General features: G+C 63.8%; 1 protein-coding gene across 1 annotated transcript; it reads left to right on the top strand.

Moving 5' to 3' along the window:
- The first annotated feature begins 1119 nt into the window (after positions 1–1119).
- C2 (complement C2) lies at positions 1120–14967 on the top strand. The gene is made up of 18 exons (XM_084647161.1): positions 1120–1469; positions 1927–2160; positions 2352–2537; positions 2670–2843; positions 3110–3232; positions 3521–3657; positions 4440–4581; positions 5618–5764; positions 5932–6021; positions 7199–7339; positions 7688–7779; positions 8836–8947; positions 10101–10248; positions 10443–10519; positions 10783–10874; positions 13592–13733; positions 14533–14582; positions 14719–14967. The coding sequence occupies exons 1-18, from the start codon at positions 1424–1426 to the stop codon at positions 14902–14904; spliced, it is 2319 nt and encodes a 772-aa protein (XP_084503287.1). The 5' UTR covers positions 1120–1423; the 3' UTR covers positions 14905–14967.
- The last annotated feature ends 136 nt before the right edge of the window (positions 14968–15103 follow it).

The raw sequence follows: 15103 nt of genomic DNA, 5'->3' as shown, positions 1-15103 counted from the left end.
CCATAAAATCACCATGGAAACCACCCCCCCACACACAAACGTGCCCCTCCCCCATCTCCCACTCTGAACGAGGAGGGGGCTGGGGGCCCGGACTCCTGGGTTCTCTCCCGGCAGGGGTGGGGAGTGGGGTCTGGTGGTTAGAGCAGACGGGGGGGGGCCCGGACTCCTGGGTTCTCTCCCGGTGGGTGCGGGGAGTCGGGTCTGGTGGTTAGAGCAGACGGGAGGGGGCCCGGACTCCTGGGTTCTCTCCCGGTGGGTGCGGGGAGTCGGGTCTGGTGGTTAGAGCAGACAGGAGGGGGCCCGGACTCCTGGGTTCTCTCCCGGTGGGTGCGGGGAGTGGGGTCTGGTGGTTAGAGCAGATGGGAGGGGGCCCGGACTCCTGGGTTCTCTCCCAGTGGGTGCGGGGAGTGGGGTCTGGTGGTTAGAGCAGACGGGAGGGGGCCCCGGACTCCTGGGTTCTCTCCGGGTGGGGAGTGGGGTCTGGTGGTTAGAGCAGACGGGAGGGGCCCCGGACTCCTGGGTTCTCTCCCGGTGGGTGCGGGGAGTGGGGTCTGGTGGTTAGAGCAGACGGGAGGGGGCCCCGGACTCCTGGGTTCTCTCCGGGTGGGGAGTGTGGTGTGGTGGTTAGAGCAGACGGGGGGGGGGCCGGACTCCTGGGTTCTCTCCCGGTGGGTTCAGGGAGTGGGGTCTGGTGGTTAGAGCAGATGGGAGGGGGCCGGACTCCTGGGTTCTCTCCCGGCGGGGGTGGGGAGTGGGGTCTGGTGGTTAGAGCAGACGGGAGGGGGCCCGGACTCCTGGGTTCTCTCCCGGTGGGTGCGGGGAGTGGGGTCTGGTGGTTAGAGCAGACGGGGGGGGGCCCGAACTCCTGGGTTCTCTCCCGGTGGGTGCGGGGAGTGGGGTCTGGTGGTTAGAGCAGACGGGAGGGGGCCCGGACTCCTGGGTTCTCTCCCGGCGGGTGCGGGGAGTGGGGTCTGGTGGTTAGAGCAGACGGGAGGGGGCCCGGACTCCTGGGTTCTCTCCCGGCAGGGGCGGGGAGTAGAGTGTGGTGGTTAGAGCAGACGGGGGGGGGCCCAAACTCCTGGGTTCTCTCCCGGCGGGGGCGGGGCCGCGGGGCTGGCTCGGGGCTCACTAATCCTGTACCCATTAACCGGGGATCCGGGAAATGAGCCCTTGTTTGTGCAGCCCCGTGCGTGTCACGAAAACAAACAGACCCTGACCCTGGGGGCCGCAAGGCCAGACCCCCGCCCCTTCCCCCTCGGGAACGCTGCCAGCCCTGAGCAGAGGGGCGGGGGGGGGCAAGAGCCCAGCCCTTTCGCCTGGAGAGGGAGGGGCCTGAGGCTGGGCCTGGCCCCACAGGGGAGGGTCCCCATAGGAGAGCAGCCGGGGCCAGGAGCAGGTGCGCGGGTCCCCCCCAGGAACCACCATGGCCCCCTCCCTCTGCGCTCTCCTCCTGCTCGCCCTCCACCCAGGTACGGGGGGGGTGCAGAGCCCACCAGGGATGGGGCGGGCGAGGGATGGGGAGGGAGTTTGAGGGGGGGTCGAACTCGGGGGGGGGGGGTGGGACTGAAACATCCTCCCCGCACTCCTTCACTGGGCCTGTTTCTCGTTCCCCTTTTCCTGTCCCCCCATCCTGCTGCCCATCCCGCCCTCTCTCCTCCCGTCTTCTGCCTCCATCCCTCTTCCTGCCTTTTCCCCCTCTCGCAAGCCGCCTCGTTCTGTCTTTCTCTCATTCCCCTGTTCGTTCTGTTCTTTCTTTCTCTCCCCCCCTTACCAGTCTCTCCTTCCTTCTCTCTCTCTTTCGTTTTTTCTCATTCCCTTTTTCTTTCCTTCCCTCTGTCTCGTCTCTGTTCTTTTTTTCTCTCTCCCTTTTCCTCCAAATCTCTCTCTCTCCTCCCTTGGTCCCTGCGTGTTCCCCGTCTCCCCCAGGTGCCTGGGCGCAGCCCCCCGAGGAGGCAGCGCCCTCCTGTGGCCAGGATGTGGCCATCCGCAATGGCACATTCGCCCTGTCGGACGGGTACCGCCGGGGCAGCGTGCTCACCTACTCCTGCCCCCCGGGCTTCTACCCCTACCCCCTGGGCAGCCGCCTCTGCCAGGACAACGGGCGCTGGACTACGCTCCGTACCCCGAGAGGCTCCGTCTCCACCAAGCCGCTCTGCAGAGGTACGGGGTGCCCGGACACCGGGGTTCTCTGGAAGGGGAGTGGGGGCTGGCGTTTAGCGCGGGATGGGGTTGGGAGCCTATCCCCAGCTCTCGGAGGGGAGTGGGGTCGAGTGGGCTGGAGGGGTGGGGGGCCAGGAGCCAGGAGCCAGGACTCCTGGGTTCTCTCCACTCAGGTTCCATTCTGGTTTCAGAGATCCGCTGCCCGGCGCAGCTGGCGTTTGAGAACGGCTCGTTCCAGCCGCGCCGGGCATCCTACCCCGTGGGCAGCGTCCTGACCTTCGAGTGCCTGGACGGGTACACGCTGCGGGGGCCAGCCCAGCGCATCTGCCAGGGGAACGGGCACTGGGATGGGGGCACCCCCGCCTGCGACGATGGAGGTGAGGACCCCCATATCCCCTGTATCCCCCAAGAACCCCCATGTCCCCAGGGGGCTCAGGGGTGGAGGTGGGTCCTGGGGGGTCGGAAACTGAGGGATTCAGGGGGCCGTTCTCACCTCTCTCTCCCCCCAGCTGAGCACTGCCCCAACCCCGGGGTGCCAGCGGGGACGACGAAGAGTGGCAGCCGGTACCGGCTGGGCGAGAGGGTCTCCTACCGCTGCCAGCCAGGGCTGTCTCTGGTGGGCTCTGCCCAGCGCATCTGCACGGAGGCCGGGGAGTGGTCGGGGGCCGAGCCCAGCTGCAGAGGTGAGTGATTCCCCGCCACCCCATCCCTTCCCTCCTCCCCTCCCCCCCATCCCTGGCCCAGGGCTCCCCCTTCTGGCCCTCTACCCCCTCCAGGTTCTCTCATCCCTGCAGCTCCTTCACCCCGCTCCGCAACTCCCCACCACCTGCCCAGGATCTCCCTCCCCTTCCCTCCTTGACCCTCTGTCTCCCCCACACCTCCGGCGCCGTGCTCCGTGCTGCCTGGCTAATGGGGGCCCCGCTTCCCCGCTTCCCCCCTGCCCGCACAGCCCCTTTCTCCTACGACCGGGTGGAGGACGTCGGGGCCGAGTTCGGAGCCTCCTTCTCCAACGTCTTGGGCTTGGCCAGCTCCTCGGCCTCCTCCAGCCTCAACACCTCCATCCTAAAGACACGTGAGTCTGCCTGGGAGTGTGGGGGGGGGCAGGCACTGGGGAATCTGGGGGGGATTCTGAGGGGGTGGGGACCAGGGGGAGAGGGTGGTCTCTGCGGGGCGAAGAGGATGCGGCAGGGGTGGGAGCCCAAGAGATGGGGGTAACTCATGGGGTAGCAAGAGGCAGTGGGGGAGGAGGGAATTGAGGGAGTAGGGGTTGGTACTACGTGGTGTAAGGGAGGTGGTGCACACGGGGGGGATCCCCCTCCCCAGGATGGTGCAAATAACCCCTCCCGGTTCCCCTGCCCAGCAACGTTCCTGGGCCGCAGGCTCATTCTTAGCGACGACAGCTTCCTTAACGTCTACCTGCTGGTGGACTCCTCGAAGAGTGTCAACAAAGAAAGCTTCCAGATCTTCAAGGAATGGGTGGAGAACATTGTGGACCGGGTGAGTCCGGGGTAGGGGTGGCAGCTCCGCTGTCAGGAACTATGTCCCAGCATTGGTTCTAAGCACCTCAACACCAGCCATGGCTGCTGCGGTTTTTCTAGGGGTCTCTACAATGGTTCTGGGCGCCTCAATGTCCATTGTGGATGCTGCAAGTTCTGGGTACTTGTATGTCAGCTCAAAGGTTCTTCACTGCCAGACATGGGTGACACAAGTTCTATGCACATGCCTGCTGGTTCTAGGTACGTCAACGCCAGCCATGGACGCTGCTTGTTCTCGGGGCTTGTGCGCAGGCGGTACATGCCGCAGGCCAGCCATGAATGCTACAGTCTCTAGATGCCTGCATGCCTGTTCTCAGTATCTCGGTGGTAGCCATGAGCACTGCAAATTGTAGCTTCTCACACATCAAATCTAGGTATTCCAGTGCCAACAATGAGTGCTACAAGTTGTAGGTGCCTCTCCCCCGTTCTAGGAATCTCACTGCCTTATATGGCTGCTGCAAGTTCCAGGTGCTCATAGGCTGAGTCTACCTACAGTGACAGCTTATGGGCATTGCAAGTTCTAGGTGCCGCCACCTTGGTTCTAGGTTATTCAATACCAGCCACATGTGCTGCAAATTCTAGGTGTCTCAGTTTTGGTTTTAAATGCCTCAGCACCTGCTCTGGGCCCCTCAGCACTGGGTCTAGGTCTCTCTCATTGCCAGAGCTCACTTTCCTGTTCTTTCTCATACGCTGTCCTCCTCTTCCTCTGTTTCCTGTTCCCTCCCTATCTCTCACCCGTTCCAGATTGCCAGCTTTGAAGTAGCGTCCAGCTTTGCTGTGATCTCCTACGCCACCAAACCCAAGAAAATTGTTGCCATTTATGATCCTGAAGCTGCTGAAGCAGATGAAGTTATCAAAAAGACAAAGACGGGGATGAATTTTCAAGGTTTTGCATGCTTCCTCTTCGTGTGGCCTCCCTAATGCATGGGGGTCTCGCGCTTTCAATACCACCCACGACCCGTATTAGGTGCCGCAGGACCCTGGGTATTACCTGGGTTCTAGATGCCTCAACACCTACCTTCAGACTGGGAGATGGATGCTGGTGGTCTCATCAAGCCAGTAATAAACCATCATTAGGGTTTCTAAAAATAATAGAATGTAATTTGCTAACTCAGAAAGCATTGCACCCACCATGAACTAACTCTATTATGGATCTTACTGTGACAGATAAAGAGGAATTGATCACTGGACTGGAAGTCAGTGGTTGCCTAGAGACCAGTGGTCATGACCTTGTTGCATTCAATATGAGCAAACAGAGACGGTCCCAGCCAGAAATATACATATTTAGTGCTTCAAGAGAACTAATTTCCCCAAACTAAGGAAATGCGAGTGGGACTGAGTGGGAGGAAATGTTAAGTTCTAGGTGCCTCAATACCAGCCCTTAATCTCACGAGAATTTTAGTTGCCTTAGCACTAGTCCTGGGCGCTGTTGGTTCTTGATGACTTAGCACCACGTGTGGGCACTATGCTTCTAGGCACCTCAACCCCATTATTGGTTCTAGACGCCTCAACACAAGTCCTGGGTATTCTAGGTTCCAGGAGCTTCAATAGCTGCATCTCCTTTAGGGCTCTAGATGCATCAACACCAGCAGAGCCAACCCATGCCTGCTGATGGGGGTGGGCAGAGCGAGGGCAGCTGGCTTCAGCAGTGTTACTGAGCAGGTTCAGTCCATGTGAGCATGCTCAGTCCAAGCAAAGCAGCAAATCTGTGGGGGAGGAAGGAACGTGCTCGCACATGCCCCCTCACGCATCACCTCTGAAATTGAGCTCTAGATTCCACTGCCTCTAGATAGATCTATTCCAGCTATTGTCATTACTGGTTCTAGGCTCCCCCACATGAGTTTCAGATGCTTCACTATATCCTGGGTTCTAGGTGCCTTAACACCAGTTCTAGGTATATGGGGTATTTTATCCTTTTGCAGATCATGGCAACGGGACTGGGACCAACATCCGAGCGGCGCTGCTGGAGGTGTATAACATGATCCTGTTCCAGAAGGAAACCTTCAACCGGGCGGGCAAGCCGGATGCGTGGAAGAAAATCCGGCATGCCATCATTGTGCTGACAGATGGTGAGGAGCAACTGTTCCATTCTTTGGGGGCCAGGGAAAGGGTTATCTGACCCCACCCTCAGTGGGTGTAGGTCAAGCTTCCCAACTGCATAGCCCATTGTCAATGTGCCCCTGTCTTGGGGGAAGGGAATGGGTCATATCTCCTAACCCATAGGATGTTGTTTCAGGCAAATACAACATGGGAGGATCTCCCAAGGATGCGGTTGTCAAGATAGAAGATGTCCTAGAGATCAAGCCAGACAGGAAAGACTACCTAGGTGAGTCTGCCAACACACTTGGGTCCATTCCACATGCCAGTGATGGTTGCAGTCCTTCATTGATGTGATCTACCTGTTCTAGGTGTCTCCATGCCGGTTCTAGGTGCTTCATTACTTGGCTGTGGCTACAGATCCAGGATCTTGGCACTTCCAATTCTAGATTTGTCAATATCTTCCTTGGCGCTGCAATACCAGGATCTGGTGCTTCAGCACCCATCCTAAGCAGCTCAGTAGCTTACCACCAAGTTATTTGTACTGCTGGTTCTAGGTACCACTACATTTGTTCTATTTTCCTGAGACCAGACCTGGTTATGAAATGAGTTTTCTTCCCACAAAAAAGTTTTGATGAAAGCAACAAAGGCTTTTATTAAGAATTTTTTTCAGGCGTTTCTGGGTGTTTTTCAAATTTTGCCTTTTTTTTTCAGTTTTAACTGAAAATAGATAGTGCCTGCTGAAAATTTTTGCCCAAAAAGGTCATTTTTCTTTGTTCAGGGGGAGGGACGTTCCACACTTAAACTTTTGAGTTGCTCAATTTGCTACCAAGTTTTCTGTTTTCTTGATTCTAGGTGCCAGTTATAGGTATGAATAATAATAATTCAATTTTATTTATATGCTACAATGTCCAAATTCCTCTGTGCACCCTATTCCTCACTACCCAATTCCTTCTACTGTGGGTTCTAGGTACCTCAACACTGGTTCTAGGCATTATTAGGTCCTAGATGGTCCTAGGTCCTTGGTTTGTCAGAAGCTGGGAATGAGCAACAAGGGATGGCTCACTTGATGATTACCAGTTCTGTTCATTCCCTTTGAAGCACCTGGCATTGGGCACTGTCAGAAGACCAGATACTGGGCTAGCTGGACCTTTGGTCTGACCAAGTATGGCCTTTCTTATGCCCTAGTAATAAGTTTTAGGCACTGTGCCAATTCTAGGCACCACAGTACCCATCCTAGTGCCTTGCTGCTGGGCTATTTACACTGTTTGTTCTAGGTGCCTCAACACCATTTCTAAGCACGGCTGGGTTCCAAAATGCCCTAATAACTGGTTCTGGGCACACTGCTGGTTGTAGACGCCACACTACCAGGGACAGGGCTCTCCAGTGACTTTCCATCCTCAACACCAGCTCCAAACCCTTCGGATTCTCGCTGCCCTCATGCAGTTCCTTGACTTGCCTCCTAGATGTCTATGCCTTTGGGATTGGGACGCTGGAGGTGGACTGGGATGGCCTTAATGAGATCGCTTCTAAGAAGGAAGGGGAGAGGCACGCCTTCAAGATGGACTCAAGCCAGGATCTCAAGGCTGCGTTCGAGGATGTCCTGGGTACGTAGGGGCCAACCCATGCGACGGGTGCAGCGTCCCCCAGTCACAGCGAGGGGGCCTCATCTTTGCAGGCTGTCTAGTCAAGCTGCCAAGGAGGAGGACTGGGGTGTCATGTCTCCCTGTTTGGAACTGGGTGGGGGCGTCTCTCCCAGAGGGGAACCAAGCCGGGGCAGGGGGGTCTCTTCCCATGGGGCACCAGTCTGAGGGAGCAGGGGCTCTGCTGGGACTATGGGGCCATGTGGGCTTGGGGGTCTTCCAGGACAGTGACCCTAGGATGTGGAGGACACACAGAGGGATGTGGCAAGCAGTGACCCCGAGGACTAACCCTCTTCCCCCGACATGGCACAGACCCAAAAAACATCCACGATCTCTGCGGGCTAGGAAACGATTCGCTGAGTGCCACGTCCCAGCAGCGGAACCCCTGGCACGTTGTCATCAAGGTGGGTCTGTCTGCTGAGCCCTCTTCGGGGGACCGCTGTCCCGTTCCCTCCCTCCCTGGGGCTGGGACCGCTGTCCCGGACACCTGGGTCCCGTTCCCTCCTTCCCTCCCTGCGGGCTGGGACCGCTGTCCTGTTGTGGAGTCCACAGGCGAGGCTCTGGAACTCCTTCCTACGAAGCCGGGCAGGACTCTGAGGAAGTCCCCTCTCTGGGAGCAGCCTGTCTGCAGGACACACAGCTCACCCGGCTTCCACCTTCCTGGGTCTGACCTCGGAGCATTCAGCCTCCTCTGCCCCTCCGTGCGCTTCCCACAGCGAGTCCGCCCAGGCGGGGTCCTGGGGAAGCCAGAGGGTCCTGCCCCCCAACTTCGCAGTCAGACGTGACTCTCAGCCAGCCAGTAAAACAGAAGGTTTATTAGACGACAGGAACATGGTCTAACACAGAGCTTGTAGGTGCAGAGAACGGGACCCCTCAGCTGGGTCCATTTTGGGGGACAGTGAGCCAGACAACCCCGTCTGCCCTTCACTCCATGTCCCAGCCAGCCCCAAACTGAAACTCCCTCCAGCCCCTCCTCCTCTGGGCTTTGTCCCTTTCCTGGGCCAGGAGGTCACCTGATCCCTTTGTTCTCCAACCCTTTAGCTCTCACCTTGCAGGGGGGAAGGGCCCAGGCCATCAGTTGCCAGGAAACAGGGTGTTGGCCATTTATGTCCCCTGGCCCTTTGCTCTGCAACAATGACACCCCCTTATCCCACCCCCTAGAGACTTAAGAGATGCCTAGGGGAAACTGAGGCACCCCTACAGTATTCAGAGGAAACATTAAGAACAGTCCCACTTTGTCACACCTGTTCCCTCCCTCCCCGGGGGCTGGGACCACTGTCCCAGACACCTGGGTCCCGTTCCCTCCCTCCCTGCAGGCTGGGACTGCTGTCCTGGATGCCTGGGTCCTTTTTCCTCCCTCCCCGGGGGCTGTGAGCACTGCTGGTCCCCCTAGCAGTGTTGGGAGAGGAGGCATTCCTCCCACAGCCCCTCCCTGCATTGGCCCCTCTCCCTGTCCGTAGGGGACGACAGGCGCGTCGTGCCGGGGGTCCCTGGTTTCTGACTCGTGGGTCCTGACGGCCGCACACTGCTTCAACCAGGTGACAGACACGTCCCTCTGGAGGGTAAAAGTGGGTAAGGGACCCTGCACAGCACTCGGCCCTTGGAACCCAGGAGTCCTGGCTCCCAGCCCTCCTCTCTAACCCACCTGGCCCCACTCCGCTCCCAGAGCTGGGAGAGAATCCAGGCGTCCTGGCTCCCAGCGCTCTAACCACTAGCCTCTTTCCCGGCACGCGCCCGCTGGCAGAGTCGCCTCTGGCACGGGTCTCCCCTTGGCCCTTTTCCCCCTGTCCCGCAGCACGCAACCTTTTCTCAGCTCTGACCCGGGCGCTTCGTTCCCCTCGCCGCGCCCCCGCCCGGCCCCTGGGCAATGGCTTGTGAAAGCCCAGCCTGGCGCCTTGGCTCGCCCAGGCCCCGCTGACGGGCAGGAGAACGGCCTCATGGGCCGACAAGGGGAATGAACAGAGCAGGGCAATGAGCGAGTGAGCCGTCCTGCCGGCCAGTCCCAGCCTCTGGCAGTCCGAGGGCTGGGAACTTGGGCCACGGGGCGGCGTCCCTGCCCATCCCGGCTCGTAGCCACCCACAGACCCGTCCTCCAGGAGCTTTGGCCTTACAGCACCCTCCAGCAGTGAGTTCCACAGGTTGTTGGCACGCTGGGTGATGCCTTGTGTGGATTTGGAGCCCGCTGCCTGGTCACTTCTTCGCCTGCCCCCTGGTTCCGGCGTTCCGGGAAGGGGTGAATAACGCTCCCCTGGTCCCACTCTCCAGCCGGCCCGGTTCACAGCCCCTCAGTCATCTCTTTCCCAAGCTGAACGGGCCCAGGTGCACGGACCAGCCCCTGAATCAGTTCTGTTCCCTTCTCTGCCCCCTTCGCTTTCCTGAGGGGGCGCCCGGAGCTGTGGGCAGGGTCCGGGGGGGCGGCTGGCGGCAGCTGTTTGGACTCGTGGCCAAGTCAGACCCACCCCACGTACCTGTGGGCCCAGACATGCAGCTCTGTGGATATTTCCCGTACCAACACCCCCGACACACTCCCTGTTGCGGGCACCGTCCCCCCAGGGCCCCAGGAGACCAGGCAGGGGGGAAGTCCCTGGGTACAGACTCGAACCCAGCCCCCAGTCTGCTGCCAGCCCCATGTCCCGAGGAGGAGCGTCCAGGGTGGGGGCCCGTCCCCGGGCTGTGAGGGGCGGCCGTGGGGCTGGGCCAGGGCTGAGGCTGTGTCTCGGGGCAGGGACGGTGGAGATCCCCATCCAGAGCAGGATCGATCACCCGAGCTACAACGTCACGGCCAAGGCCGGCCAGGGCATCCCAGAATACTACGACTACGACGTGTCCCTGATCAGACTGCAGAAGGCCGTGCAGTTCTCGGGGCAGGTCAGGTGAGCGCCCCCTCCTGGGGAGAGAGGGCGGGGAGCGGAGCCGGGGCCCTCTAGGGGGCGCCGGCTCCCATCTGCCCCCCAGGGCAGGGACTGGCTGGCTCAGGGGGGCGGGGAATGGGGCAGGGGTCTGTCCCCTCTAGGGGGCGCCGGTCCTGATCTGGCCCCAGCTCAGCGCCCGTCTCTCTCCTCCCCAGACCCATCTGCCTGCCCTGCACGAAGCGAGCGAACCGAGCTCTGAAGATGCCCCAGGGGACGACGTGCAAGGATCACGGTGCGTGCGACGTCCCAGGGGCCACGCCCGCCCCTTGCTGGGGGGCACACGATCGCCCCGGGCGTCCCTCGAGGCTGGCGGACCAGGGAGCGTCTCGCGGCACCGGGCTCCGCGGGCAGGGGCAGGAGGGCGTGGGGGGCGCCGCTCCAGGCTGTGGGCAGAGGCGGCCGGCTCGGGGGGCAGGGCTGAGGGCGTGGGGGGGCCCCCGCTGCCCTTCCAGGGAACCCAGGCGTCCTGCCCTGACCTGGCTGTCTGCCCTGCAGAGCTGGAGCTGCTGGGCCTGGAGCGGGTCCCCGCCCACTTCGTCTCCCTGAGCAGCGAGAGGTTAAACGTGCAAATCAAGACCAACAAGTCGGTAGGTGGGTCCCTCTGCCCCCCCCAGGGTTCCTGCCCCATCTGGGGGGGATTTGCAGCAGGGGAGAAACTGGGGGGGCTGACGGGGTGTCCCCCCCACCCCGATCTCTGCTGAGCTGTCTCTCACACAGTCTCTCTCGCACACCGCCACACACGGTCTCCCTCGCACACCCCCCACCACACACACCCTGGTCTCCCTTACACACATCCTGACACACACACACACTTGTCACTCTCGGCGCGGTGACCTCCCCCGGGGAGACCAGGCCGCAGGCTGCGGGGGTTGTGCTGGGCCGAGCCCGGGCCGGAGGGTTGGGCTGCTCCGTGCGATCGGCGTCCGTCCCTCGGCAGCCCGGCTCGGTCTGTGCGGGGCGAGCTCGGCCCCGGCCCGGCTGCCGCAGTGATCCCCGGCCAGCCCCTGCCGGAGCGTCAGCCGGGCCGGGGCTCACCGGAGCCGCGCGGGTCTCACCACGGCAGCCACACGCAGAACCGCGGACACGGGGCCGGCCCGCCCACTCATTGTCACACAAGATTTTTAGGCGTCGGCAAAATGCCATCAAATCTGAACGAACCAGAGCGCGGTTCCCAGGCGGGCCAAAGAGCGAGGCTGGAGGTCAACAGCAGCGCGTCCCACGCATGCGAGTGGGCGGCAGAAACCCCGACGTCCTCGGACAGATCCGTCCCCCGCGCTGTGCCGGAGAACCCCGACGTCCTCGGACAGACCCGTCCCCCGCGCCCCGCCGGAGAAACCCCGACGTCCTCGGACAGACCCGTCCCCCGCGCCCCGCCGGAGAACCCCGACGTCCTCGGACAGACCCGTCCCCCGGGCCCCGCCGGAGAAACCCCGACGTCCTCGGACAGACCCGTCCCCCGGGCCCCGCCGGAGAAACCCCGACGTCCTCGGACAGACCCGTCCCCCGGGCCCCGCCGGAGAAACCCCGACGTCCTCGGACAGACCCGTCGTCCCCCGGGCCCCGCCGGAGAAACCCCGACGTCCTCGGACAGACCCGTCGTCCCCCGGGCCCCGCCGGAGAAACCCCGACGTCCTCGGACAGACCCGTCGTCCCCCGGGCCCCGCCGGAGAAACCCCGACGTCCTCGGACAGACCCGTCGTCCCCCGGGCCCCGCCGGAGAAACCCCGACGTCCTCGGACAGATCCGTCGTCCCCCGCGCCCCGCCGGAGAAACCCCGACGTCCTCGGACAGATCCGTCGTCCCCCGCGCCCCGCCGGAGAAACCCCGACGTCCTCGGACAGACCCGTCCCCCGCGCCCCGCCGGAGAACCCCGACGTCCTCGGACAGATCCGTCCCCCGCGCCCCGCCGGAGAAACCCCGACGTCCTCGGACAGACCCGTCCCCCGGGCCCCGCCGGAGAAACCCCGACGTCCTCGGACAGACCCGTCCCCCGGGCCCCGCCGGAGAAACCCCGACGTCCTCGGACAGACCCGTCCCCCCCGCCCCGCCGGAGAAACCCCGACGTCCTCGGACAGACCCGTCCCCCAGGCCCCGCCGGAGAAACCCCGACGTCCTCGGACAGACCCGTCGTCCCCCGCGCCCCGCCGGAGAAACCCCGACGTCCTCGGACAGACCCGTCGTCCCCCGCGCCCCGCCGGAGAAACCCCGACGTCCTCGGACAGACCCGTCCCCCAGGCCCCGCCGGAGAAACCCCGACGTCCTCGGACAGACCCGTCGTCCCCCGCGCCCCGCCGGAGAAACCCCGACGTCCTCGGACAGACCCGTCGTCCCCCGCGCCCCGCCGGAGAAACCCCGACGTCCTCGGACAGACCCGTCGTCCCCCGCGCCCCGCCGGAGAAACCCCGACGTCCTCGGACAGATCCGTCGTCCCCCGCGCCCCGCCGGAGAAACCCCGACGTCCTCGGACAGATCCGTCGTCCCCCGCGCCCCGCCGGAGAAACCCCGACGTCCTCGGACAGACCCGTCCCCCGCGCCCCGCCGGAGAAACCCCAACGTCCTCGGACAGATCCGTCGTCCCCCGCGTCCCGCCGGAGAAACCCCGACGTCCTCGGACAGACCCGTCCCCCGCGCCCCGCCGGAGAAACCCCGACGTCCTCGGACAGACCCGTCGTCCCCCGCGCCCCGCCGGAGAAACCCCGACGTCCTCGGACAGACCCGTCGTCCCCCGCGCCCCGCCGGAGAAACCCCGACGTCCTCGGACAGACCCGTCGTCCCCCGCGCCCCGCCGGAGAAACCCCGACGTCCTCGGACAGACCCGTCGTCCCCCGCGCCCCGCCGGAGAAACCCCGACGTCCTCGGACAGACCCGTCCCCCGCGCCGGAGAGCCCCCTGAATCGCACCCGGCACGGAGCAGCAGAGAGGGGTTTAGGGGGGTGAAGAGGACGGGCTGACCGGAGGCGGGTAACGGCAGCTACAGGACGTGGCTTAGAAACCGATTTGATCCCGTTGTTGAGCTCCAGAAGCCGGGCAGGGGAGTCGGGCCGCGGCAGCTCCCCGCTGGTCTCACCGTGCGCTGGGCCGTTCGTGGGGGGCGGGGGATCTCCTCTTTCCCCAGCACCGAGACCCCCGGCTCCGGCCAGCTAATTCCTGAATTGTCCACAAAACACCTCACGGCTTCGGAGCCCCTCGAATCACGGTTACGAGCTGGGAGAGAACCCAGGAGTCCCGGACCCCCCCCCCCGCCCGAGCTGGGAGAGAACCCAGGAGTCCTGGCGCCCAGCTAAGCCCTGGTTCTCGCCCCCAGCGCCCTTCGTGCATTGCGGGTGCCATCCAGCGTGACATGATCTACGCCAACGTGTCACACGTGTCCCAGGTGGTGACCGACCGGTTCCTCTGCTCCGGGCAGGAGGCCAGCGGCGGCTCAGAGGAGGCCTCTACCTGCAAAGGTGACATGGGACCTGTCCCCTCTGGGGGGCGCCGGCTCCCCCCGGCCCCAGGGCAGGGACTGGCTGGCTCAGGGGGGCGGGGAATGGGGCAGGGGCCTGTCCCCTCTGGGGGGCGCCGGCTCCCCCCGGCCCCAGGGCAGGGACTGGCTGGCTCAGGGGGGCGGGGAATGGGGCAGGGGCCTGTCCCCTCTGGGGGGTGCCGGCTCACATCAGCCCCAGGGCAGGGAGTGGCTGGCTCAGGGGGGCGGGGAATGGAGCAGGGGCCTGTCCACTCTGGGGGGCGCCGGCTCCCCCCGGCCCCAGGGCAGGGACTGGCTGGCTCAGGGGGGCGGGGAATGGGGCAGGGGCCTGTCCCCTCTGGGGGGCGCCGGCTCCCCCCGGCCCCAGGGCAGGGACTGGCTGGCTCAGGGGGGCGGGGAATGGGGCAGGGGCCTGTCCCCTCTGGGGGGCGCCGGCTCCCCCCGGCCCCAGGGCAGGGACTGGCTGGCTCAGGGGGGCGGGGAATGGGGCAGGGGCCTGTCCCCTCTGGGGGGCGCCGGCTCCCCCCGGCCCCAGGGCAGGGACTGGCTGGCTCAGGGGGGCGGGGAATGGGGCAGGGGCCTGTCCCCTCTGGGGGGCGCCGGCTCCCCCCGGCCCCAGGGCAGGGAGTGGCTGGCTCAGGGGGGCGGGGAACGGGGCAGGGGCCTGTCCACTCTGGGGGGCGCCGGCTTCCTCCGGCCCCAGGGCAGGGCCTGGTGGGCTCAGGGGGCAGGGAACAGGGTCTGTCCCCTGTGGGTCTGAGTTCTGGTTTCCCCCACAGGTGAATCTGGCGGGGGGTTGTTCCTGGAGAAGAAGAAGAGGTATTTCCAGGTTGGTAAGCCCCTCCCCCCGGCTTTCTTGCCCGGACGCCTGGGTCCCATCCTCTCTGCCCCCGGGGCTGGGAGCTGTGCAGGTGGGGGGAGTTGTCCCAGATGCCTGGGTCCCATCCCCGTGTCTGTCTCCCCAGGTGGGCGTGGTGAGCTGGGGCACCTACAACCCGTGCCTGCTGAGGCCGAAGAAGAACGAGGAGGTGACCAGGAGGCTACCCCCCCGGGGCCACGTCCCCCGCGACTTCTACGTCAGCCTCTTCAGGGTGCAGGACTGGCTGCTCCGGCACCTGGGGGGCAAGGACAGAGAGACCTTTATCCCCTAGCGGGGACCCCCCGCTGCCCCCCACGGCCTGCGCCTGCCCCCACAATAACAGAGTGTTTGCTAACTGGGGTCTCTGTCTGGTTTGTGCCCCCCGCCTTTTTCCTGCCCCGGCCTCCAGCGCTGCGAGCTTCCCTATGGCAGTGTCCCCGGCCGCACATCCCCCCAGCGCTGCGAGCTTCCCCATGGCAGTGCCCCCGGCC

The sequence above is a fragment of the Lepidochelys olivacea genome (assembly GCF_965140295.1).
Source record: "Lepidochelys olivacea isolate rLepOli2 genome assembly, chromosome: 14".
Lineage (NCBI taxonomy): Eukaryota > Metazoa > Chordata > Testudines > Cheloniidae > Lepidochelys > Lepidochelys olivacea.
The sequence above is the reverse complement of the archived record's forward strand: the minus strand, read 5'-3'. Positions and strand labels throughout refer to the sequence as shown.

Excerpts from the sequence above, each read along its gene's own strand:
- C2 (XM_084647161.1), top strand. The coding sequence starts at position 1,424 with ATGGCCCCCTCCCTCTGCGCTCTCCTCCTGCTCGCCCTCCACCCAG. Across the intron at positions 2,538-2,669 it reads CCCCGCCTGCGACGATGGAG|CTGAGCACTGCCCCAACCCC; the intron begins GTGAGGACCCCC and ends CTCTCCCCCCAG. Across the intron at positions 13,734-14,532 it reads GGAGGCCTCTACCTGCAAAG|GTGAATCTGGCGGGGGGTTG; the intron begins GTGACATGGGAC and ends TTTCCCCCACAG.